We start from the raw sequence: 26,399 nt of genomic DNA on the forward strand, positions 1-26,399 counted from the left end.
TAATAAAATAAGAAGTTATATAAAACCTAAAACCTGGTTGTACTTTCACTATAAACCGCCGTTATTTTTTCCACTTTTAAGGCTGTTCAGAAACATGAAATTTGCAGGTCTACATAAAAAGTTTAATAACCTCTTACTAACCGAGCGCGAGGGCCTTACTGGGAAGGTCGTTATTTTGTTTTGTGGCTGGAATTATAGGCGGTTCTAAAAGGCAAATCTAAGTTCTGTGAGACATTCTGTGGTGTATAAATATAACACAGATACAGGAGGAGGAAATCATAGTCGTTTTTCATGAGCCTATGTCGTATGAAAATGGAATGAAGCCCCTGGTTTCCATAAACGAAGCTACTTTTGCGAAGACACTTAGAGGCTGCACGCGCCGTTGCCTTACAGCGAAATCTTAATCCATTTGAGTTTTGCGGAGAAAATGGCGTTGTCAGCCTAGTCACTCAGGCTAAAGTAATGGTAGTAGTAGTTCGCCGTAGAGTATCTTTAAGACCCTATTGTTAACGTGTTAAGAATTCACGAGGACCCTTAGCCGGCGTAGTAGTTGTCGAGAAATGATTATTGTTTGAAATGTGCTCGTGCCAGTTTAGGGACAAATTCAAACTGGAAGGAGCTATTCCTGAAAAATGGATTTTGGTCGCCAGGTTTTTTATGGAGGAATTTTCAATACTCCGATGAGTGTCCCTGTCACTGTAACCCTTACCTCTCTCTTTTTGTCCTCATTTTTCGTCATCTCGTTATGGCGCCTTGCGCACTAAATAACGATTGCATAGCCAAGTCATGGTGGCAATATCGAATGCGATTGTTTGGTATCGGTCCGATTTGCGTGACAACCGTTGGACTAAATCTTCACAAGTATGCAAGGTTAAACAACGTGACCAACCCTGCATTTCCGCTGAAGTTCCCTTCGCTGATCACTTGAATAATTCAGCGTAAGGAAGCTTTACAATTGAAAACAATCGTCGTGAACGCATTTGGCAGTGAAGAACGTGCTTTGATCACAAATCTCACTCAGTCGTGGGACCATTGATCGTGAGCTTGATGAGATGAGTTTCTTGAATTTGCTTCGAATACGCACATACTGGTATGGTCTTCTTGCACTGCTGTTGCTTCCGCGTGCAGGTATGTGTTATTCCCATATGCTTGTGTTTGTACAGTTGGAAATGTGAAGGTTGGTCCACGTTCCTTGGTTCATCTGGTGAGCAGATTCGACTAGCCGGATATCGCTGATTTCAATGGGCTAAAGGAATATGTGAATCATGCTTAGAGCAGTTTTCAGTGAGTGTCGAAAGTAATCAGCGCAATTCGTTTTGCTTTTGGCTTTGGTTTTGGTTTTGGTTTTACTGCGGTTTGAGATTAGCTGACTATTCATATTGGTAACAGTCAATTGAAAACCGCCCTGGTAGATCTCTTGACAGAAAGACATTTGTATTACAGTATACATGAGGCTTGAAACACGCACGTGTCGATTGTTTCTGAAGTTCTCCATTGTTTTCTGTGTTTCTATCTGTATGATGTCAGTCATATCCGATCTGCCTGTTACTCCAATCGGTGGATCAACTCATATAACAAGAAAGTATTAATTTGGGTCTTTTTATCCCTCATCGACTGAATTAACTTAATATTAACAACATCTGGTATACCAAGCGAAACTGGAGCCGACTGGATGGCGTTAAGTTGCTTGTCTCTTATCAGATCATCACTGAAACACTCAGTGTAGAATGCTTTAGTACGAGTAAGGCCTTCCATTTAAGATTGATTGTGGGCACGTATCGCTGCCGGAATCGTGTTTAATATGGTTCAGTAAGTTAGCTCGGTTGGAAAGTTAAGCACGACTTACTTGTTCATGCGAAGAGGTACCGAGTCTCTTGTGTTGGGGCCTCAATGGATTTTATTCTTCGAAGCATTACCATTGGCAACACCTCATACTGATTCTTCAACAGATTTAATTTATAACTGATGGATGCAAGCTCGAGGGTTTCCAGCTAAATACCTAAATTATAGACATGTCTGGGCACAGCCGTCCCAAACTCACGATTCGAGGAAGCAATCAAATATTAATGATTTATGTCCGCGCTCGAGTGTGACGTGACCACCTAAAGTGCGCGGTGTTGAGTTACACTTTGAGCGTTGGGAATTTGAGAGCTCTAATAAAAGGCATTGTATGGAGTTTAAAATAACGAAGGATAAAAACGCGCAACGAGATAAAATGTTATTTTTTAAAGATAAAATAAAGAAAATATTCTGACCCTGCCTGATTTCAGTTGTCCATTTGGCCTATTTTATTGGTTTTGGCGGAGGGGGGGGGGGGGGGGGGATTTTGAGGTGTTTGTACCAGCTTTCTATGGTTGGTCTGCAGTGCCACGCCATCAAAAATTAAAATCGTAGCCACCCAAAAAAATTCCGGTCGTCATTTTCTTCTTGAAATGATTATTGTTTGAAATGTGGTCGTGCCAGTTTAGGGACAAATTAACACTGCACGGAGCTATAGCTGGTTTTCACATGACGTCACTGAAATTTGAACTACAAAACTATTGATCTTCCTGAGATTTTACTTAAATGATGTATAAGAGCAGCTGAAAACTAATATTCATACAAATTTTCGCTCCGAATGGGTTCTTGGTTTTGTGATAAACTACGCTTGAACTTCTAAGCTTTTGCGTGACGCGGCATTTACATGACGGCTTAGAGAGCTGTCATGATGGTTAAAAAAGTTACTTATTTCGGGGAACTTGGCTATCTGAAAAGTTCACGTCTTAGAAAAAGTATCATTTTAATGTTTTAGAGTTCCTCGAGGGATAAATTCACGCTTTTGTAGCAAAACTCAGTGACAGATGTTTCTGTTGGTTTCCGGCCGCCATGTTGGTGCCCATACAGATGGGCACCAGCATGGCGTCTCCATACAAATCTTTATAAATTTGGGTAAAAAATTTCTCCGCATATCTCGCATAAGAAAAATTGCTGTGACCAGAATTTTGGCGAGAGTCTTTGCATATTTACCTTCTTTCATTTCCCAGATTCTAGACTTAATCTATTGACCGGTTTTGATTTTTATTTTGATCTATTTTGAATTGCGTGACACTGAAAACCAGCAATTCCTGAAAAATGGATCCTTACCAGTAGGTTTTTCATGTAGGGATTTTCAATAATGAGCGTCCCTATCAGTGTAACCCTTTCCTCTTTCTTTTTGTCCTCGTTTTTCGTCATCTCGTTATGGCGCCTTGCGCACTAAATAGCGGCGATTGCTTAGCCAAGTCGTGTCCGCTTAAGTTCCCGTCGCTAATCACTTGAATATTTCAGCATGCGTAGCTAAGCTTTACAATTCAAAACAATCCTCGTGAACGCATTTGGCAGTGAAGTACGTGCTTTGATCACAAATCTCACACAGTCCTGGGACCACTGATCGTGAACTCGATGAGATGAGTTTCTTGAATTTGCTTCCAATACCCGCATACTGGTATGGCTGGTTTGCAGTGTTACGCCATCAAAAATAAAAATCAGAACTATTCGATAAATTAAGTCAAGAAGCTGGGATATGAATCAAAGATGATTGATATATAAACCACCTCGCCAAGATTTAGGTCTGTGCAGTTTTTCATTGTCCCGCTATTCGGAGAAGTGTTTCACACAAATTTATAGAGCTTTGTATGGAGTCGCCATGTTTGTGCCCCTCCGTCGGAGGGACACAAACATGGCGGCCGTAAAGTAACAGAAACATCTGTCATTGAGTTTTGCCATTGAAACGAAAAGTTATTAGTTTAGAGCTCCGACACATTGAAATTAATACTTTTTCTATAGCAACAACTGTTTATTTAGCAAAAACTTGAGCAATAACCCATCTTTTTGACTATTCGAGGGCCTTATCGGGCTGTCATTTTGATGTCACACAACGCATAAACTTGGAAATTCAAACGTGCCCTATTTCAAAATGAGGAACCCTGTCGAGCTTAAACGCTGCAAAACAGCAAGTTATTGAAGGGTCTTACATCTGATGAAACTAAAACTTCAGAAGGATTGGTAATTTCTTATTTTGGAAAATGATTACGTCACATGAAAAGCGGCAATTGTCTTCTTGCACTGCTTTTGCTTCCGCGTGCAGGTACGTGTTATCCCCATATGCTTATGTTTGTACAGCTGGAACTTTGAACGTTGGTCCACGTTCCTTGGTTCATCTGGTGAGAATATTCGACTAGCGATATCGATTATTCCGGTGAGCCAAAGGAATATGTGAATCATACTTAGAGCGGTTTTCAATTGAGTGTCGAAAATAATCAGGCAATTGGTTTTCGTGACTAGTTGTATTGACAACACTCAATTGAAAACCGCCCTGGTAGATCTCTTGGCAGAAAGACATTTGTATTACAGTATACATGAGGCTTGAAACACGCACGTGTCGATTGTTTCTGAAGTTCTCCATTGTTTTCTGTGTTTCTATCTGTATGATGTCAGTCATATCCGATCTGCCTGTTACTCCAATCGGTGGATCAACTCATATAACAAGAAAGTATTAATTTGGGTCTTTTTATCCCTCATCGACTGAATTAACTTAATATTAACAACATCTGGTATACCAAGCGAAACTGGAGCCGACTGGATGGCGTTAAGTTGCTTGTCTCTTATCAGATCATCACTGAAACACTCAGTGTAGAATGCTTTAGTACGAGTAAGGCCTTCCATTTAAGATTGATTGTGGGCACGTATCGCTGCCGGAATCGTGTTTAATATGGTTCAGTAAGTTAGCTCGGTTGGAAAGTTAAGCACGACTTACTTGTTCATGCGAAGAGGTACCGAGTCTCTTGTGTTGGGGCCTCAATGGATTTTATTCTTCGAAGCATTACCATTGGCAACACCTCATACTGATTCTTCAACAGATTTAATTTATAACTGATGGATGCAAGCTCGAGGGTTTCCAGCTAAATACCTAAATTATAGACATGTCTGGGCACAGCCGTCCCAAACTCACGATTCGAGGAAGCAATCAAATATTAATGATTTATGTCCGCGCTCGAGTGTGACGTGACCACCTAAAGTGCGCGGTGTTGAGTTACACTTTGAGCGTTGGGAATTTGAGAGCTCTAATAAAAGGCATTGTATGGAGTTTAAAATAACGAAGGATAAAAACGCGCAACGAGATAAAATGTTATTTTTTAAAGATAAAATAAAGAAAATATTCTGACCCTGCCTGATTTCAGTTGTCCATTTGGCCTATTTTATTGGTTTTGGCGGAGGGGGGGGGGGGGGGGGGGATTTTGAGGTGTTTGTACCAGCTTTCTATGGTTGGTCTGCAGTGCCACGCCATCAAAAATTAAAATCGTAGCCACCCAAAAAAATTCCGGTCGTCATTTTCTTCTTGAAATGATTATTGTTTGAAATGTGGTCGTGCCAGTTTAGGGACAAATTAACACTGCACGGAGCTATAGCTGGTTTTCACATGACGTCACTGAAATTTGAACTACAAAACTATTGATCTTCCTGAGATTTTACTTAAATGATGTATAAGAGCAGCTGAAAACTAATATTCATACAAATTTTCGCTCCGAATGGGTTCTTGGTTTTGTGATAAACTACGCTTGAACTTCTAAGCTTTTGCGTGACGCGGCATTTACATGACGGCTTAGAGAGCTGTCATGATGGTTAAAAAAGTTACTTATTTCGGGGAACTTGGCTATCTGAAAAGTTCACGTCTTAGAAAAAGTATCATTTTAATGTTTTAGAGTTCCTCGAGGGATAAATTCACGCTTTTGTAGCAAAACTCAGTGACAGATGTTTCTGTTGGTTTCCGGCCGCCATGTTGGTGCCCATACAGATGGGCACCAGCATGGCGTCTCCATACAAATCTTTATAAATTTGGGTAAAAAATTTCTCCGCATATCTCGCATAAGAAAAATTGCTGTGACCAGAATTTTGGCGAGAGTCTTTGCATATTTACCTTCTTTCATTTCCCAGATTCTAGACTTAATCTATTGACCGGTTTTGATTTTTATTTTGATCTATTTTGAATTGCGTGACACTGAAAACCAGCAATTCCTGAAAAATGGATCCTTACCAGTAGGTTTTTCATGTAGGGATTTTCAATAATGAGCGTCCCTATCAGTGTAACCCTTTCCTCTTTCTTTTTGTCCTCGTTTTTCGTCATCTCGTTATGGCGCCTTGCGCACTAAATAGCGGCGATTGCTTAGCCAAGTCGTGTCCGCTTAAGTTCCCGTCGCTAATCACTTGAATATTTCAGCATGCGTAGCTAAGCTTTACAATTCAAAACAATCCTCGTGAACGCATTTGGCAGTGAAGTACGTGCTTTGATCACAAATCTCACACAGTCCTGGGACCACTGATCGTGAACTCGATGAGATGAGTTTCTTGAATTTGCTTCCAATACCCGCATACTGGTATGGCTGGTTTGCAGTGTTACGCCATCAAAAATAAAAATCAGAACTATTCGATAAATTAAGTCAAGAAGCTGGGATATGAATCAAAGATGATTGATATATAAACCACCTCGCCAAGATTTAGGTCTGTGCAGTTTTTCATTGTCCCGCTATTCGGAGAAGTGTTTCACACAAATTTATAGAGCTTTGTATGGAGTCGCCATGTTTGTGCCCCTCCGTCGGAGGGACACAAACATGGCGGCCGTAAAGTAACAGAAACATCTGTCATTGAGTTTTGCCATTGAAACGAAAAGTTATTAGTTTAGAGCTCCGACACATTGAAATTAATACTTTTTCTATAGCAACAACTGTTTATTTAGCAAAAACTTGAGCAATAACCCATCTTTTTGACTATTCGAGGGCCTTATCGGGCTGTCATTTTGATGTCACACAACGCATAAACTTGGAAATTCAAACGTGCCCTATTTCAAAATGAGGAACCCTGTCGAGCTTAAACGCTGCAAAACAGCAAGTTATTGAAGGGTCTTACATCTGATGAAACTAAAACTTCAGAAGGATTGGTAATTTCTTATTTTGGAAAATGATTACGTCACATGAAAAGCGGCAATTGTCTTCTTGCACTGCTTTTGCTTCCGCGTGCAGGTACGTGTTATCCCCATATGCTTATGTTTGTACAGCTGGAACTTTGAACGTTGGTCCACGTTCCTTGGTTCATCTGGTGAGAATATTCGACTAGCGATATCGATTATTCCGGTGAGCCAAAGGAATATGTGAATCATACTTAGAGCGGTTTTCAATTGAGTGTCGAAAATAATCAGGCAATTGGTTTTCGTGACTAGTTGTATTGACAACACTCAATTGAAAACCGCCCTGGTAGATCTCTTGGCAGAAAGACATTTGTATTACAGTATACATGAGGCTCAAAACACACACGTGTCGATTGTTTCTGAAGTTCTCCATTGCTCTCTGTGTTTCTATCTGTATGATGTCAGTCATATCCGATCTGCCTGTTACTCCAATCGGTAGATCAACCCATATAACAAGAAAGTATTAATTGGGATCTTTTTATCCCTCATCGACTGAATTAACTTAATATTAACAACATCTGGTATACCAAACGAAACTGGAGCCGACTGAATGGCGTTAAGTTGCTTGTCTCTTATAGTCTCCTTATCAGATCATCACTGAAACACTCAGTATAGAATGTTTTAGTACGAGCAGGGCCTTCCATTTAAGATTGATTGTGGGCACTTATCGTTGCCGGAATCGTGTTTAATATGGTTCAGTAAGTTAGCTCGGTTGGAAAGTTAAGCACGACTTACTTGTTCATGCGAAGAGGTACCGAGTCTCTTGTGTTGGAACCTCAATGGGTTTTATTCTTCGAAGCATTGCCACTGGCAACACCTTATACTGATTCTTCAACAGATTTAATTTATAACTGATGGATACAAGCTCGAGTGTTTCCAGCTAAACATCTATATTATAGACATGTTTGGGCACAGCCGTCCCAGACTAACGATTCGAAGAATCGATCAAGTAATTATTAATGATTTATGTACGCGTATCGAGTGTGACGCGGCCACCTAAAGTGCGCGGTGTCGAGTTACACTGAGCGTTGAGAAGTTGAGCGCTCTAATAAAAGGCATTGTATGGAGTTTAAAATAACGATGGATAAAAACGCGCAACGAGATAAAATGTTATTTTTAAAAGATAAAATAAAGAAAATATTCTGACCCTGCCTGATTTGAGTTGTCCATTTGGCAAATTTCATTGGTTTTGGGAGGATTTTGAGGTGTTTGTAGCAGCTTTCTGTGGCTGGTTTGCAGTGTCACGCCATCAAAAATAAAAATCGTAACCACTCAAAAGAGGCCGTTCTCTATCCGCTGGTCGATTTTCCCCTCCAATGCAAAGAAGGATAGTTCATTTCCCCCCTTTTCTGATTGGCTTGGAAAAATCTTCCTCTTTGCCTCTCCAATTTGAACGATTTTTGCCTTTTTCAACATCTAAGTCAATTTTCGACAGTTCTAAGTGGACTCTCCTAGAAGCTCGCGAGTCTCTTAAGCAAAGTAATGCAGTAGCGCAAAAGACACTCTTGCCCTGATCCATGACATGGTAGTCCATAGCTTTCGTTTTTCTTTGCAGTAACTAACTCAGCAAGTCTACTATGGTATCGATTACATTCCACCGCCATTCCACCTGTCGTGCTGAAAACTGATGGCGTGAATGTTGTTTGCTCTACTTCTAACACACGGCTGGCGTACTGGCGCTTCTTCTCTGTTTCGTGCTGCCTGTATATCTGATCGGGATCCAAATCTCTATAGGAGTCTGCATTCGGATGGCAAACTATGGCATCAAAGAAAGCCGACCTCTGCCTCACCCAGAATCCCCGAGCAACTTTATCCAGCCGGGCATCAGGGGTGGTGTTCGCTCCCCTATTCAACTCTTCTCCTGTGATGTCTTGCAAAACTGATTTGGTTTCGACACCATTGCATACCATGCGGAGCAGTTCCGCCTCCAAATCCCTCAGTTCATTATGGCGTTGGATGATAAATTCGCCCCGTTTGCATGTCATGGCGTGATCCACATTGAAGGTGTCCCCGCACGCAAACACAAGCAGAGGGCGTATCAGGAACTTCCCAGTCGTACCTGAGTTTTGCAGCGTCTCAAAACTCACTCTAGTTTAAATCAAAATTCATATCTCTAATCGGCAAAACAGTAAGCCAACTAGAAGCACCTTTCTGAGTGGCAAGGTCGACAGCTCTAAAAGTTTTTTCCTGAAATCGAGCCGTTCACCTCATCAAGTTTTTGCTTCAGATACTGATTCTTCACTTGTCGCATCTCGCGTTGCACAGCGTGTACTTCGTTTTCCTCTTGTGGCTCAAGCGCCTCTGGTGGCTCAAGGCTTTTTCTCGGATTTGTTAAGCCCATGCCTCCCATTCTCACTGGCCGCGCCAGCAGCGCGCGTTCAGCTTGTGTACAATTGTGACCTGTAATGGACGGTATTAGGGCATCAGCTATTGCGCGCTCCAGAGGTGCAAGTAGATCTTCTCTATCAGGCAGAGTTCTCAGAAAGTACGTCCAGCAGTGTTTTAATCCAAAAGTGAACGCTGCGTAGCAAGCATGGGGCTGCGACGGAGCAAATTCAACCAATTTTGTCACCTACCCCACCGATTATTCTTCGACTTTACCATTAACGTAATGCTCAAGATAGGACCCGGAGCCCAGCGCCGCACCCAGATGCTTCCGTCCTTCTGTGGTGATGTTAACTGCTGTTTCTTCAAGGATGCTCCTAGCGGTCCCCTCCTTATCAGGCCTCGTAACAAGCAAGCCAGCATTTTCGATTTTCCAGTCCGGCTATCGTCAGCTCGTCCCACCACACCCTAATGTTCTGTAGTGATCCACACCCTGTCGCATCATCTGCAAACCAACATTGTTTGGCTTGACTCGCGGCCTGTAGACTGAAGGCATACATGCACATTACTAAGGGATCGCCTTGCGTAGTACCCTCCGCAGAGCTCTTTACCCCCATTAAAAAATAGTCGTCCTGGTGCTCGGTAGGTATTGATTGCAATTGCTGGACAAAGAACCCTGATCTTATGAAGGGCGCCGGCTCGGTTTAGTGTATTGAAGGCGTTTGACGCATCCACTAGCAGCACTGCATCTGTTTCCTCGTCCTGGAATAAACTGTTCATTGCCTGCACTGCTGCCTCACTCCCGGATTTGTGTCCAGCGCAAACCTGAAGCGAGCCTCTCGACTCTTGTATATCTTGTTTCGTCACCTTTGTCACGCACTTTCTTTTTCTGAGTTTTGTTATCACTATCACTACCACCACCACCACTACCACCACCATTATCATTATCATTATCATTATCATTATCATTATCATTATCACTATCACTATCACTATCACTATCATTATCATTATCATTTTTATTATCATCATCATTATTATTATTATTATTATTGTTGTTGTTCTTTTTTTAAATTTTCTGTGACAACGGTATTGCAATTACGTACGTGACTGTTCTTCATTTTGGGAAAATGACTTTGGGTCCGGTTTTATATTTTTCAGGAGGTCAGATTGCGTTTACCTCAAAGTATGGTGGAAACACTGTAACAGGTTTGGTTGGTTCCTCTGTTAGGTTTACTTGGAGCTTCACTGGTGATGTTAATTCAGTCGATTGGGGACTGAAGAAAGCTGGAGTGAATGCCATCGAGAATAACGGAGTATTGGTATCTCTAGACAAAAACGATTCACTGTTAGTAACAGTCTCTTCAGTATACAGTGGACGTGTGAGTGGAAGCGGTGACGTATCCTCTGGTCATGTCATCTTCACGCTAACCTCAATCAGAAGGAGTGATAAAGGATTTTACGGCTGTATAATAAAGCCGACTGACTTTTTTGATCTGCAAAAATTTGACTCTGTTTACTTGGCAGTTAAAGGTGAATATGCTTTTGTTATAACGTTAGACACTAACAGTAGTCAAAATAGGGCGAGCTGCAAGTTAAAATATGCTGTGTCTTGCTCGACAGAGGGAGTGGGGCTGCGGAGGAGGAAGGGCGACGGGAAAATGATACCGTTAGAAATTTGGCTGGCAAAGCTAGCTAGGCTCCTGGATGCCTTCCCTAGATCTGCCACTTAGTAACTTCATTAGTTCCACTTAATGCATCAAATACGACAGGGATTTTCACATCAAGGTTTCCAACATAAACAAGACAGTTGAAATTAGGACAAGCAGCGAAGCATTTTTGGAAAATCTAAATGTGTTTATCAAAAAATTGTGGCGAGATACTGTCTCGAGTATTAGATATATCCTCTCAATCGAAATTAAACTATTCAGTAATCGAGTTTGAGATTTTGTTGTAGTCTCATATCGGTCCGCAATCCGCACGCCAACTAAGTACCAATGAAAGAAATTTATCAAAAGAACTGTCTTTCACCCCTTCATTGAGTGTATCAACGTGAACCGATATTGTAACTAAGTCACTAAACGAAGAAAAAGAAGAGACTGCGATGTATTTCGAGTTTAAGTGATATGAAAAAAGGAAAACAATAGTGGTCCTTACATTAAGGACTTGTGTCTTTCAGTTGCCACCTAGATGTAATTTAGTTGACGTAAATAAATAAGGCATTTTAAATTGCTCTCCATATCCAAAGAAAATAATGTGCCTAAGTTTTTACCCAAAAAATCCGCACCTATGAGAATTTTGCAAACATTTTTCGAAAAATCTCATATTGTAACTGATAAATTCTGATAAAAATTGTTCAAAACGTGCTCGTTTTCGTTACGGGACTTAAGTGGTGGCTTTACCAAACAGTCTAAAACAGGTGACTTTTTTCCAAAGACACCTGATACTTTTGCCATAGCGTCTTGTGCAAAGGGCACATCACAATAACCACGTCGAGACAAGTCCTCCCGTACCGCCTTCGAACTTTCTCATTATAAAGCCATTGCGCCATCATGGATGCCGCATGCCACTCTTGGCATTCCGGAACGGGAATTTAATAAACCATATACAGTAGCGTTTCAATACCACTGACTGTAATATCCTAAAAGAGAACCTGGCAAAATAGCAGCGGGAAGTTACGCCCATATTAGATGGTCTCAACACCCTTGAAGAAAATCCATTGCGCGACCAAGGCATGTACCAGAGCCCCCAAAATCGTGACGCAAAATGTTCCAAAGTCAACCTCTACTATAGCGGTAAGCATGACTCAAAAACCTTTTTTTGTTTGTTTGTTTGTTTGTTTGTTTTTTGTAGAGGCATCAAAGATAAGCTTCTCATCGGTACAGTCAAGCTATAATGAGGGATCAGCGGTCAGTATCACATGTACGGCATCCGGGATACCAGACCCAGATGTACAATGGTACAGAAGTGGAACAGTAAAAAGTTCAGGGAAGAAAGCAGCGTTTCTGACGTTCAGTAGAATACACAGAACAGATGATGGACAGTACACTTGTAGAGCCAACAACTCAGCAGGAAGTGATGAAAAGCATATAACACTTGTGGTTCACTGTGAGTAAAATTTATCTATTTCCTACATTTATTGATAACAACAACATTTCACGGAAAATTACTACTGACAAAATTAGTTAACTGATACTGAGAAATTAACCCTTCATTACTCTGGCAAAGCCCTAACTATCGAAATGTCCGCTCACTAAATCGCTACGGCGGTTAATTTACCTTCATGAACCTCAATTTGATAAACAGCTAAGTAGTTTACTAGCCCTCAGATACAGTCCAACAGTTTCTTTAGAAACGATCGACATAACTTTATTCCTTTACACCATTACATTACTGTACATTGTGTGGTACAATACTGAATTAGTAAACAACCAGATATTTACTCCTCAGTTATTATAGTAGCACCAAAGTTTGCCTTGGCTATAACCTGCTGACCAAACATTTTAGAGGTAATACATCAAACACGAAAGACCGTGTTTGACCCCATTTCCAAACACCGAGAAGAGAGTTGAAAATACGACGCTCAGCGGAGTATTTTTGACCAACCTCGAGATGTTTGGAAATGTGGTCAAACACTGTCTTGAGGCGTGATATATCCTCTCACTCGGAAATAAAACTAAGGAAAAACCTGAGGAACAAACTCGTAAAATTCACCGACACGGTAATGATTTCCTTTGTTTAAACTTGATGAATTATTAATGATTTTAAGAAGTTCCCTTAAATCCAATTCTTACTATTCTTAGATAATCGTTTGTACCGTGTGCAAATTTTCAAGCAGTAGTTTTAGTATTCGCTCTTACTATAAACTTCTTCCTATGTACTGTTCTTATTGTCTTTATAGAGTCATCACTTAATGCTAACGTGATACGTTAAATGTTTATCCTCCGTTGTCTGACTTTTTGTACCAAAGCATAACTTTTCATCTCAAGTCTGGACGAACTACTGTCAAACCTGTATGAAGAGAAAATCCTCGAGAAATGCTCTAGAGTGCGCTTAATAAAGGGAATCTGTTGAAAACAGGCTCCCACGGATCACGTTTTATTACATGTACGTGTCACATACAAAGCAATGACTGAGTAATACTTCTGAGGAGACACTCCTTACCAGGCGTACGTCAAAGTGTTTGTGCTTATTCGATTTCTTTAATGTGAAATTTGGTCAATGCTTTTTACTTGCCCTGCTCCGAGGGTTTTTCTCCGCGTTCTCCGGTTTTCCTCTCTTGCTCTACAATAACCAACATCGTATCTCCAAATTTCAATTCCACCAGAATGGGGGAGCTGCATGAAAACCAGCAAAGGCTGATGTGGCCTCCTCTCTAAGTAGTGTAAATTTATTTATTTATTTGTTTATTTATTTATTTATTTATTTATTTATTTATTTTATTCACTCTAGTTGCGTAAATTATACCCCCAATTCGTCCACGTGATCTAACAAGGACAACAAGGAACGCGACATAAATAATGATTATTATCAGGAGCCATAATCGGGGACGGAGACCGTAAGCGCGCGCCATTTCTAGTATTGGGGTTGTCCCCATGATATCGGACAATAATTCTATTTTTAGAACAAATTGCGCCATCGCCTGAGGCACACGCGCGTACATGCTGCGAGGATTTTTGCGGATGTCGCGCGGGGGAAATGGCGTCCGAAATTCCCGAAATTTTGTCATGTTTTTGGCCCACAACTCAACGCGTTTACATCTGTTGGAATTTTGCTTAAGTATTTTCGTCGTAAGCTGCTCTAGTTTGAGTTCACATATCTTGAAGATTAACAACTCTTCCAAACCACAGCAAAAAACTAGTTGGGTATATTTGGATATCGCAGCGTTTCAGGACTCCAAAGTTTCCCTCCTCTTGCCACAGGCTTGCGAGGATTTCGCCAGAGTCTATCTCGACCGAAAAGTAAAACAAAAAAAAAATAATTGCAAGTTTGAGTTTCGCCTGAATTGTAAGCAACGTTTGATGTTTTATCAAGGCCCAATAAGCGACAAGAAAGTTTATGCCTGTAGATGCTGCTCAGTTTTGTTTGTGTAAAAATAATTGTCTGTTGTCGATGAATAAGAGCGCCCGTCGATGCGTGTTTTGTACAGTCAGTAAAACATGACAAATTGGACTTGCCCACTTTTGTGAAAACGTACATCGAACTCATATAATATCTCTAGTTTTTAAATATGTTTAAGGTTGATAAATATTTGAGAACATATTAAAAGCTTAGCTGAAAATATGTGAATACAGCAGAAATAATCAGCAAAATTACGACGACGCTTTCTTTAATCAACTCGAATAACGATTTTGATTTTTTTTGGTTGAGTTATCAAAACTCCTTGTTTCTTTTATTTTCGCCGCGTAAAGTTTCACTATGTTAAAGAAACACACATGATATTAGTAGCCTTTTGGCGTTCGTGAAAACTGTTGCAGCATCTCGGCACAAAAGACCACGAAATAAATCTTTGTCAAGGTTTGTTGACAATTGAAAACACCAACTCGGACTTGAAAGAGCGCGCGCTACACTATGCAAATGAGTTACTCAATGTACGCGTCAGACTTTCCTTTCAAAAACTTTTGCAAACTCGCCAAACAAACAGAAACCATGAGAAACTATCAAAAACAGGGTTTGGCTATGATTAAGCATTTTTTGGGAAACTCACAAATCAACTCGATACCAGAGTAAAGAGTTTTCTTACATAACTTTTCTTCACAGAACAAACGAAAAACTTACGCGTACAACTAGCGCGAGCAGATATTATTCATTCACAGCGCGAAAAAAAAAAATAAAAACTCACCTTTTCCATTAGCTCAGAGCATAAAACTACATATAAGAGTCCTGGTTCTTATTCCCTGCCTTATTCCCTGCCATCGCTGCGAAAAATCTGCAAGAGAATCTCGCAGCTCTCACCATTTGATCACTCAACGTGACAACATCCACGCGAGAGCCCCCGACACGTGCGCGGATCCGCGCGGATATATGACGTAAGGATGGCGCAATTTGTTCTAAAAATAGAAAAATTGTCCCATATCATAGGTGCGCGCGGATCCCAAGACTTACGGTCTCCGTCCCCGATTATGGCTCCTGTTATTATACATTGGTGTAACCAGCTCGATTTTGATTGGCTATAAGCACGCAGTTAATTCTTGCTTGCTCTGTTTCTCTTTCGTCATACTTACAGACAATAGATTTTATATATGTAGAAGGGACGTCATACCTACAGACATAGAGGATTTTACATGCCTGCGCGTGGATACGAATTTTATCTTCGAGTGTTCAACTCGATATCTCACGAGTGAGCGCAGCAACACATCTAAGTTCAGTTTAAGCGATTATCATGTAAGTAACCATGGCGACACCAATATCCTCAAACGTGAAAGATAAAAGAAGTATCTTTACTGCGCGCGATGAAGATATGATTTTTTAGTAAAAGGAGAAATCCTGGTATTACACTAGTGTTTACATAATAAAATAGTTTTATGCATGCAGAAGTGACGTCACCTAGCACGCAAACCAGTAGTTTGATCAGTTTTGTCATGGCGCAGTCGAAAGCAAGGTTTGCCATACTATCAGAAGAAGATTTAAACTTCCTTCTTGATGATAAAGATGCAAACAGCACCAAAAGGGCCAAAAAGTCAGCACTGAAAGTTTTTCATCAGTATTTGAAGGAAAAGAAACCAGATGAACCTCAAACGAAAGATACGCTTGCGAACGTGCCAAAGCTGTTCTATGCAGAAGCTCGAAAAGCGGATGGCACTTCTTATTCAAAGAGTACGCTAAACAGCCTCAGTTTTGGATTAAATCGGCAATTCAAAGCTACTCGTGGTTTTGACATCATCAATGATTCAGAGTTTGCTGACACAAACAAAGTGTTTAGCGCGAAGTGTGTGGACCTGAAGCGACAAGGGCTGGCAACAGTTGAACACAAGCCACCGATATGCGAAGAAGACCTGAAAAAATTGTACGAAAGCACTGCCTTCGGTCTGAATGATCAAGAAAAGCTTCAAAACAAAGCTTTGTTTTTTGAAGTAATGCTGTGCTTTTGTCGCCGAGGAAGGCAAAATCTCCGTCAACTCGAGAAGACTGAATTTTTGTTCAACAAGGACAGCACCGGAGCACGCTACGTGAGCAAAGCAGCGGATGAATTAACAAAAAACCGCCGGGAAGATGACGAAGGTTAGGTTTGATGTATGAAAAACATGGTCCAAATTGTCCTTCGAGCTGTATCTAAGTCACCTAAATCCCTTAAACGAGTTTTTATTTCAGCACCCCAAGAGAAACGTCTCCACTTCTGAGGATGTTTGTACGACAACATGGTGGTCGGAGAGCGTACAGATGACACAAACTTTGGCCTTGATAATTATCGCTATCATGCTCAACCTCATCCAATAATTGTTAATTAATACTCCTTGAATGGCTGTGAGTTTGTTCCCCCTTTTCCGCAAACGAAATTTCTGTTAAAGAACGTCTTACAATTAAACACTTTCCTGTTATGCACGCATCCTATTTATTGTCTAATCGTATCTGTAACAAAATTTTCGATCGTGATTGGTTCTCCGCACGCCTATTTGTAATGGTAATAGGGCTGAGTGCATAGTAACGACAAGCATGTTTCATAATCATGGATTGTATGGCTTAGAGAAGGAAAAAAATCTATTTTACTATGAATTGATGGTAGAGTTGTGATGATTTTTTAGTTTTAAACTTCAGTAAGTCCGTCTCCTTCGAAATATTTACTGGGACTAACCACTGTGCTAGATCTATGGGAGACTCGCTATGAGCAAGGCGATACAGCTAGGGTTTTTTTTAAGGTACTTGTTAATTTTTTATTATTATTATTATTATTTGCAAAACACATAATTTCTTGCATTATTTACAATACGGTACTCTATTTTGCTACTTTCTCTACAATACATACTCTAATGTTAGAAACAATACTAAGAGATGAAGAGAAGAGATATTACATCAGCAAGGTTCTTATGCGATAATTTTCTGCCACGTTCAATTTAGATGATTGATTGTGAAAACTTCAATATTGTAACGGGACAGAGACTATTATTGATGATTTGTAAGGGTAATTGGACCGAGTGAGGTACAATTCAGGGAGTAATCCCGCGAGTAATTTCAAAATCGGATGTTATTGTAATTTTTCAGACCCGCCCACCATAAAACAAGCCGCAGCATCAGCTGATAAGTCTTGGATTGGTCAAACAGTGACGTTGAAGTGTGTGTCAGATGGTGTTCCTACGCCAACACTCACCTGGTACAAACCTGATGGAAGTCGAATAAACAGCGTCACAGCTACACAGAACACAGTAAATGTGAAGATGAGCGTGGATCCTGATTTTGGTGGTTTCAAGTGCAATGCTGACAATGGACTCACTCCTGCTGATTTCGAGATAGTGAAATTAGAACAGATAAGTAGGTCCTCTTTGTCGTAAATTTAAAATGATGTATTTTGTGCTAACTTTTCATTTCTTTTTTAAGAAAGGCAGTTGTCAAGTAAACTGTGACTTATGGTTTTTCTTTCTATAGGAATCACTCGGTTAAAGTTCATCATCAACTCAACAGAAAGCTTTACGTACATACATACAAACATATATCACCTTTATTTCACCTCGGATTTACAAGAGTAGCTGTATAGCTAATTTCTCCAAGAAAATAATAAATAAAGGAATAAATAAATAAATAAAACAGTATTGATAATAAAAATAAAAATAAAATCGCATATTATATACAGTACAATAAACTACTATTTACATAACTAAATATGTACATAAGTAAATATGTTTGCTTTTAAAACCAGTGAACAGTTCACCCTTAATAAATGAATATCATCTATTTTACTATGAATTGACAGTACTAGGGTTAGGATTTTCAGGACGTAGTTTAAAAGTATAACGTATTGACATTTGCTGGAGAAGTTAATAAGCTCCTTATCAGGTATGCAGGCCATGATGTCCAAACTTTTTCAGCTCTAAGATCATGCATATTATGATTTAGAAAGGATTTCAATGACACTCGGAGGAAGCGAATGAAACATTTTATTGTTAATAGGTGTTGAATTATTTTAAAAGTACATTATACATCCAAAGGCTTTTTTGTTGTTGTTCTCCTAGAGAAGCCGGGCTCCCCAACCATCGCACAGTTATACATTCAATCCACTTCACTAACAGTAAAATGGACTGCACCAGCTGATGATGGAGGAATTCCTATCACAGCGTACCGAGCGGTCATACTAAAGGGTAGCACTGAGATAAAGAATGAGGATATTACTGACCCTGGTACAACAAGTTGGACTGTGAGAGGTCTGGAGATATATACCAACTACATGTTGAAGATACTTGCTAGGAATGCTGTGTTTGAGGGAACTGCTGTGGAAAAGGCGATAAAGACTAAGTATGAAGGTAAAAATTGTGATATCTTGTCCCTTGACATAAGTGAAATTTGTTACGAGAGTACAGACGATGGCTTGTTTTCTCACGCGCGAATTACAACCGTTACTGTGAACGTGTGATTTTTTTGATAGCCTCGCAAATAGAGCAAACTGTGCGGAAGTTTTAGCGCTTGAGATAACCAGCGATCGATCGCATATCGCCATAACAAATCTCAATCAAACCAAAAGTCTGTGCATGTGCGGTAACACCACAATTAACAGCCGTTCGAATTAATAACGTGAGAATGATTTAGTGGAAATTTAAATTTCTTTTTCGATAATGATAACTGATTGTGGTGTTCTGGTTATCCAAGGAGTCCCAGTTTGCTGAAGAGATAGGTAGACGACAATAAAAACAAATCGTTGGGATAAATGGCCTCGAATGTGACGAGTTTAACTGAAACTAATGCTACAAACAAAGATTAAAATCTCTTCAGAAAAGATGGGGTTAAAACTTTCGCCACAAGCCACAACAATGTGGCAACCCCACCAAGACGCCGGCGGAACTCTCGAAAGAAAAGGCACACTGAGCAGTGGCGCCACAGCCCCTGACTGAACAGCGTCACTGAACGAAAATTACAAGTTATGTCTCTTAAAGGCGAGTAACAGATTATGCTCGTGACTATCACTAATGGAAAACTGACGTGCATATCAGGTCTCAAAAGATTACATTACGAAAGCTTGGATACCGTAAATCCTCGAATTAGCGCCCGTGGCGCTTATTTCAAATTTAGGAGAGACAGAGGGCGCTTATTCGAGGGGGGCGCTTATTCGAGGGGGCGCTTATTCGAGGGGGCGCTTATTTAATTTTTCCTAAATCGTGGCCGGACATGATCATTTTTTGAATACATCATCTGCGCGTAAACACCAACACCGTTAGTACTTAACGTGTTCAACGTGTTCACTAAACGTGTTCACAAACTGAAACAATGTACAAATCTAATACTACACGACGAAAACTATACATCCTTTGTTGTCTCATTACTCGTCCACAAAATGGGGGGGAGGGGAGGGGGGCGCTTATTCGAGTTGGGGGGGGGCCTAATTCGAGGATTAATAGCCCGGAAACAGCCCTTGTCTGACACAACCGGGCGACAGTATAGCCGAACATAAGTCTTACTACAAAGACATGACGCAGTTCTTATATCAAGGAGATCTGGTTAATACAAACTTTAGCAATGCTCTAATAAAGTATTCCCACAAAGTTAGAGGGTAAATAAACGGCAATGAAGAAGCAGTCCAATATCTGACCTTCTACATTGACCCGACTAACACTATAAACAATCGTGACACCAACTACGCGAACGGGCTGCGACAATAGGGCGTAGACTTGCGATATGCTAAAGAGTAACTTATCACACTAGGAGGCGATCAAAGGTCCATACGCTAATTGTAAAACAAACGGCTGAAAAAACCAAGCACTGTGCTGAACAGATACGCTAAAAGGAAGTCAGCCAATGAAGAAACAGTCCAATACCTGACTCTCCACACTGACTAGACTGCTGTTAAACAATAAATAACTATAAAACCGATGGTTTAGTCCCGAAGGTTACCGAGCAGGGACAAGTTTGCGTTCAAAGGTAGTCAATTTGCTGTGTGAGAATAAAACAGCCAGCCATCTATCGTCTATCATCATAACAAATCTCGATCAATTCAAAACTCTGTGCATACACAGTAACACCAAAATTCACATCCATTCGATTTAATAACGGAAGAACGATTTTTCAGAGAGGAAAATTTAAATTTATTTTTTGATAATGATAACTGATAGTGGTATTTTGGTTTCCCAAGGAGTCCCAGCGTCAGCGACAATTAACGATCTGCCAAATGAAGTAACAGATAATACTATCACTCTGAAGTGGGACGAACCGCAAAATAATGGAAGAGTAATCACACAGTACACTGTGTACCAAAGAATAGTGACTGATGGTAAGCCAGGAGAGTGGATCAAGCTAACGACAATTACAGATGTCTCAGTGAGGCAATTACAAGTTGAATTGAAGAAAGGCGAGGTGAATGAATTTGTGGTTACTGCAACAAACGAATTTGGTGAGAGTTTAATAGAAGATGGAAAGATTACGAGAGTCAAGGCAATCGGAGGTAAGTTCTATATTAAACTAAACTGTCTATTTGTCAATGAAATTCCAGAATTGCTGAGCTTAAAACGTCGCTGAAAGACCAGGAATTTTTAGTTCATTAGTTCTGATGTATCAATAAACATGTAGGTTGCGGCCATTCAAACACTAAGGGCTCATTTTCGAGAATTGTTACGCGCTTCTGAACCCAATTTTTCCACCGAATAGTTCATACAACAGTGATTGCCCCTATTATATGGACTGGCACAAGGATTTGGGCTTTCAGATTTGCCGAGAACATTTTGGACAGAAACAATCCTTTCTTCAAACACGATTTGGTTTAAAGCAATAGATTTGCTTGTGGGGTCGTGTATCTAGCTAAAAGTTTAAGAAAAACAGCAAAATGTACAGTAATAATTTAACTTTATGTTGTCAAATAACTTTATTTTGTTAAACAATAGCGTACGATACGTCTCATTGAGCTCTTAATGGAAGTCCCGGATTTAATGGATAGTTCTGGCTGACCAATACCTTTGTCTTCATATTTCGTTCGTTCGTATATAGTGTCACCGACAATAACCAAGAAAAGTAAAAGTAAAGTAATTGTTGTCGAGGAAAACGTACTGTACTTGGTGTGCCAAGCCGAGGGTTATCCCACACCCAGTGTTACTTGGAGGAAAAATGGCAAGGTGCTTCAATCAAACATCAGCAAAACCGACTTCATCATTGACGACACCAGTGAAAAAGACGCTGGAAAGTATGAATGTGAAGCATCTAACTCTGTAGGAACAGTGAGTTACACTGTGGAAGTTACAATCAAAGGTAAATTGCTCGCGAACACGTTTCAATGCAATATTGAGCGCAATGTAGAGAAGGAATCTTCCATATATTTTTTGAGCCACACAACCATGCGGAATTGTTAAAAGCAGCAAGAAAGTAGCAATCATTTATCTATATATCTATCAATCCATCCATCCATCCGTCCGTCCGTCTGTCTGTTCTTCCTTCCGTCCGTCAGTCCTTCCCTCCGTTTGTCTGTCTTTCCGTCTGTTCTTAATTATTAAATGTGAAGGAACAATTAGTTACAATTGTAGGAATAATTAGTTACAACTGGAAGTTACATTCAAAAACAAAATAGCTAGATCAAAAAAGGATTGCTTTCTAGCACGTTTCATAGTAGCGAACAAAATAAATTGTTTGAAAGAGATAAGCAAAAGGACTCTTGCATCGTTTTGTACAGTCATGATAAAACTGCGGAATTTCTAAGAACAGTCTCTAGGAAGCGGTAATCAGTACAAATTAGAAACTATCAACAACTCATCAACTTCTTTAATTCGTGATAAACAATCTTATATTTTTCTGTCTACTGTATCTTGTAGGTTCGTCGTGTAACGAGACAACTCTTCACATTATTTATATCATTGTCATCCTCGTGTTGTTGATTATTATTCTTATTCTGATTATCGTCCAACGGAGACAGCGCAATGGTGCGGGTAAGTTACCTTTTGCTTAGGAGTTGCATATTCTAATTTTCCGCGTATATTTAGATCAGATGTGATCTATCATTTTTTTTGTTTTCTAAAGTAGATGAATTCAAATGAATTCTCTGTTCACCCTAAAAACATCAAACTTGGTCAAATGACCAATTCCAACGTGAGCTTTCATATGGTGGTGTCTGTTTCACGATTGGAAATTTGAACCAAACCCCGGTTACCAGTGTCCATTTTCGAAATGGCCAATATCAATCATCAACTGGTCTGCATTTATAAAACTTGACCATATATCCCTTGCGATGTAATTGGTCGGAGCTCCATGCATGCATACGCGGTTATCGAGTATTGTTGCATTATTTAATTATCAAATGCAAAATGATCTCTTCCTGAATACACTGGAGAAATCTTCAGAGAATTAGAATCAGCCAAACGTTCCTTCGTGATTGCGCCAGGCCATGAATTTTACTGTAAAAAAAAAATGCTTACCGATATTTTTTTGTTCTCATTTCAGTGACCTCAAATACAAATAGGTGAGTTTCCCTCAGCATTACAGAAACAAATCATTTTTTACAGAGATCTTGCTGTTAGTTATGACGCCTATAGAACTCACCTTACACGGTTCAATCACCATGTGATTTTCCCAGGAAACGCAAAAAACCTCCCCAGTAGCATTGAATCATTTAAAACACCGTAAGATGAGGCCTACAATGCACTTTGTATTTAAGCTCAGCTTGTGCGGATATTTAATCTTTGCTTCTTACATACTATCTACATGTATTTGCATGTAAACGGCGATAGTCGATAATCGTTGTCCCTGTTAAAGTTGGAAATCAGCAGAGATAGACATTAAGAATGGTTACTAAGAAATACATTGGTTAACGAAGAAGAAATGCAGTTTGAATGTAAAGACCTTGCAAACACGTTGATTAGTTTGGTAGCTCCGGTTTTTGTTTTTTGTTTTTCTGTTTTTTGTCATTTCAGTTTTTAGCATAGCTCTTTATCAGTCTATGTTTCAAGCAACATAACCAAAATGTTCTGTAGAACATTCCAAGTATTGAAACAAGCGTTGATTTATTTCAGGAGAAAAAAATGTGCAGAGTGTGGCGGAGAGTTTGTTGTCCTGGTAAGTAAATTAAGAAGGTATATAAGCAAAAAACATGCGAAAATAATGGTAAACATCACAGGTGAAGAGATAGATATAATTACAAGTTAAAACTAAGAACTAAGACTACATCGTTTATCGTATGACTGAGAAAATAACTTCATTGTGATTGGCTGAGAGCAGGCCAATTGATCGTTAATTCTTAATTTCCACGGCAGTGCAAATTAACCCGCACGCCTTCGCAACTTTGGAAATTCTTTTGGAAATTCTTTTGGAAATTCTTTCAAATTACACTCAACTAAAGGCTCGTGCAATTTTCAGATATTTTTCAAATACCTCTTGCATTGTAAATACGTAACTGCACTCGCATTCATTCAATTACCAATACAAATTTTCTGCACAAAAAAATAATAATATTACAAATGCAGTTCAAAATTTGAAAAAGTAGTTCATGATACTATGTATTTTTTCAAAGTTTCAGTACTTGCTTTATTCAACAGTGCGTTAGAAGATTTAGAAGAAAATGTTGTTCGACAGTAATTCATGATCAAAACCAGCACAATAATAAACTCTGCAAAGTTTCACGTATTTATTGCCAATACCTATGCCTTATACCATTCCTTACCAGAATCCTCTAGCTGTGAAACCTGACCAACAGTCCTCTAGCAACAAAGCGTCTGGTGACTCCGCAACCTATGCAGCTCCAACCAGGGGAGACTACATGCCTCTTCACCCTTCGGGACGAACCTGGGAAATTAACCGAGAACAGGTCAAGATAACTAAAGTTGTCGGTAAAGGAGCTTTTTCTCGAGTTGCCAAAGCAACAGCGTGGAATGTAAGCGGCAACGAGGAGCACACAACCGTTGCTGTCAAAATGTTAAAAGGTACGATTAGAAATTATGAACTATCGAAGTGCTTGATCTAAGACTAAAGATGATGTTATTCAAGCCAATTTTTAATCCATGTCACTCGAGACAACTTTCGATGCAACTTTGTCGCGGTAGCAGCGGTATGTTACACGAGGGATTTTTAATGCAACATGCAAACATCTCACAACAATGTTGCAAGTTTTTGGATCGCTTTCAAAAACCTGTTAAAAGTCGCCCTGTGCGCCATAATGCACGACATAGATTTTTAACGCAACATTGTTGCGTTAAAAATCGGCGTTTAATATCGGCTCGTGCAAAATCACCTTAAAACAAGATCACTTGTCGATATTTTTGTGGTTTTTTGTAGCGAATGCTCCAGAATCAGACAGAAGGGCCTTGCTGTCAGAACTTGAATTGATGAAAAAGCTGAAACCTCATCCTCACGTGATCAAGTTGATGGGATGTGTTACTGTATCTGGTAAAAGAAATACGGATTAGATATAACTGATATCACACGTATACACCCAGCAGTAAGTCTAATGGCCAGAACACAGCGGCTGGTAATCGAGCCTACCAAAACTTTAGTCATCGACGTAGCCGTTACCAGAACCTTGGCCAGAAACGAAGTGAAACTTCTAACGCAAGCTGACGATATTTTATTGTCTTACGAAGGCAGCTGAATGACAAACAGGCAATTGTAAGAATATAATAAGCCATTATCATCATGTTTTCTTCGATTTCAGTAGAATTACGTCATCCATATCTCTCAGGTATTCAATCATGGAAATTATGGCTACCAGAACTCAAAGCAGCTTCCATTGCATCTGTTTCTCCACATCCCCCTTGCTAAGCTTTTCAGTGTTTGCTAATATTTTTTTCTTTTTAATTTCTGTTTCTTTTCCATATTTCCATAGATCCACTTCTTGTCCTTATTGAATATGTGCCTTACGGTGACCTGCGGGGATACTTGAGGAAGAGTCGGGGGCTCAACGACACGTACTTTAAAGACCCGGATGTGAAACCACAAACCAGTCTGACATCGGAACAGTTAGTGAGGTTCGCTTGGCAAGTTGCTGATGGAATGCTTTATTTGTCCTCAAGAAAGGTTTGGTTGCTATGCGATATTTTCAACTTTATTATTCATCTAGTTAATTCTTTCTCTTTCTCATGGTTAGTGCGCTCGCCTCCGGATCGAACGGTCCGTTTTGAGCCCTGGCCGGGGACATTGGGTTGTCTTCTTGGCAAGACACTTTACTCTCACAATGCCTCTCTTCACCCAGGTGTATAAATAGGTTTCGGCGAATTTAATGCTGGGCGTAACCCTGCGATGAACTAGCATCCCATCCAGGAGGGAGTAGAACTACTCCTAGTCGCTTCATGCTGCTGAAACCGGAGATAAACATCAGCCTGATGGGTCACTCGTCTCGTATGCAGACTTAACCTTATTGTTTCACTACGTTTCCCTGAAGCCTTTCGAGTTTCCTTCATTCACTGAAGGGGATTGTGTGGTCTGTTTTTCCGGTAATAGCAGGTAATAGCAAAGAAGTAGGGCAGCGGTAAGCATAACTTTCTTTCAGATAATCCATCGCGACTTGGCGGCCAGAAATGTCCTTGTCGGTGAAGGAGAGAAATGTAAGGTGACAGATTTTGGGATGGCGACGAATGTTCAGCAGGATGATATCTGCACCAAACAAAGTCGGGTGAGAGTTTTCACGAATTACACTGTCGTTCCGCCACATGTCTAAAATAGAATTATGTAATTTCTTTCTATTGCTTTTATTTTTTTTTTCTTGAACAGGGTCGTCTGCCCGTTAAGTGGACTGCTTATGAAGCTTTGTTACATGGAACATACACAACACAAAGTGACGTGTGAGTATTAGTGGTGTACAAAGTCCTGGGTTAGTAGGAGTTCAAAGGTATTTTATCACTTATTGTAGAGTTGTTATATAAAAAAGTGGTCATGACGGTACTTTGACGGAAATCTCACGCTTGCTTGATTAGAACTAAGTTGTAAAAGAAGTACTTACGACGTCAACTTCTATAATATTTATTAGTATCTGTTCCTCGCGTATCGT

At 40.0% G+C, this 26,399-nt stretch overlaps 2 protein-coding genes, 1 long non-coding RNA gene and 1 pseudogene across 3 annotated transcripts in view; 2 read left to right on the top strand and 2 right to left on the bottom strand.

Annotated features, from left to right (window-relative positions):
* Positions 1-2,025, bottom strand: LOC149108941 (uncharacterized). The gene is made up of 2 exons (XR_016208270.1): positions 1,847-2,025; positions 1-1,246 (listed from the first exon to the last, which is right to left on the bottom strand). It is a non-coding gene; the product is annotated as an uncharacterized LOC149108941 (long non-coding RNA).
* LOC110044054 (vascular endothelial growth factor receptor 3-like) overlaps positions 856-26,399 on the top strand; it is a 27,782-nt gene continuing 2,238 nt past the window's right edge. The window contains exons 1-15 of the mRNA XM_020749575.2: positions 856-1,128; positions 10,466-10,837; positions 12,158-12,412; positions 17,504-17,770; positions 18,469-18,756; positions 20,577-20,885; positions 21,425-21,682; positions 22,240-22,353; positions 22,865-22,883; positions 23,434-23,476; positions 24,084-24,339; positions 24,692-24,802; positions 25,239-25,429; positions 25,902-26,024; positions 26,123-26,193. Coding sequence (XP_020605234.2) covers positions 1,053-1,128; positions 10,466-10,837; positions 12,158-12,412; positions 17,504-17,770; positions 18,469-18,756; positions 20,577-20,885; positions 21,425-21,682; positions 22,240-22,353; positions 22,865-22,883; positions 23,434-23,476; positions 24,084-24,339; positions 24,692-24,802; positions 25,239-25,429; positions 25,902-26,024; positions 26,123-26,193 — 2,753 coding nt within the window. The 5' untranslated portion in view covers positions 856-1,052. The remainder of the gene's footprint in view (positions 1,129-10,465; positions 10,838-12,157; positions 12,413-17,503; positions 17,771-18,468; positions 18,757-20,576; positions 20,886-21,424; positions 21,683-22,239; positions 22,354-22,864; positions 22,884-23,433; positions 23,477-24,083; positions 24,340-24,691; positions 24,803-25,238; positions 25,430-25,901; positions 26,025-26,122; positions 26,194-26,399) is intronic.
* Positions 8,313-10,084, bottom strand: LOC149108942 (uncharacterized; annotated as a pseudogene).
* Positions 13,914-16,841, top strand: LOC149108943 (uncharacterized). Its single transcript, XM_089293219.1, has one exon. It carries the CDS (start codon positions 15,829-15,831, stop codon positions 16,528-16,530), a length of 702 nt encoding a protein of 233 aa, XP_089149345.1. The 5' UTR covers positions 13,914-15,828; the 3' UTR covers positions 16,531-16,841.

This window comes from Orbicella faveolata, unplaced genomic scaffold, assembly GCF_042242905.1.
Source record: "Orbicella faveolata isolate gen_17 unplaced genomic scaffold, um_ofav_v1 contig_25, whole genome shotgun sequence".
NCBI classification, from domain to species: Eukaryota; Metazoa; Cnidaria; class Anthozoa; order Scleractinia; family Merulinidae; genus Orbicella; species Orbicella faveolata.

Coding starts and splice junctions, on each gene's coding strand:
- LOC149108943 (XM_089293219.1), top strand. CDS start 15,829: ATGCATGCAGAAGTGACGTCACCTAGCACGCAAACCAGTAGTTTGATC.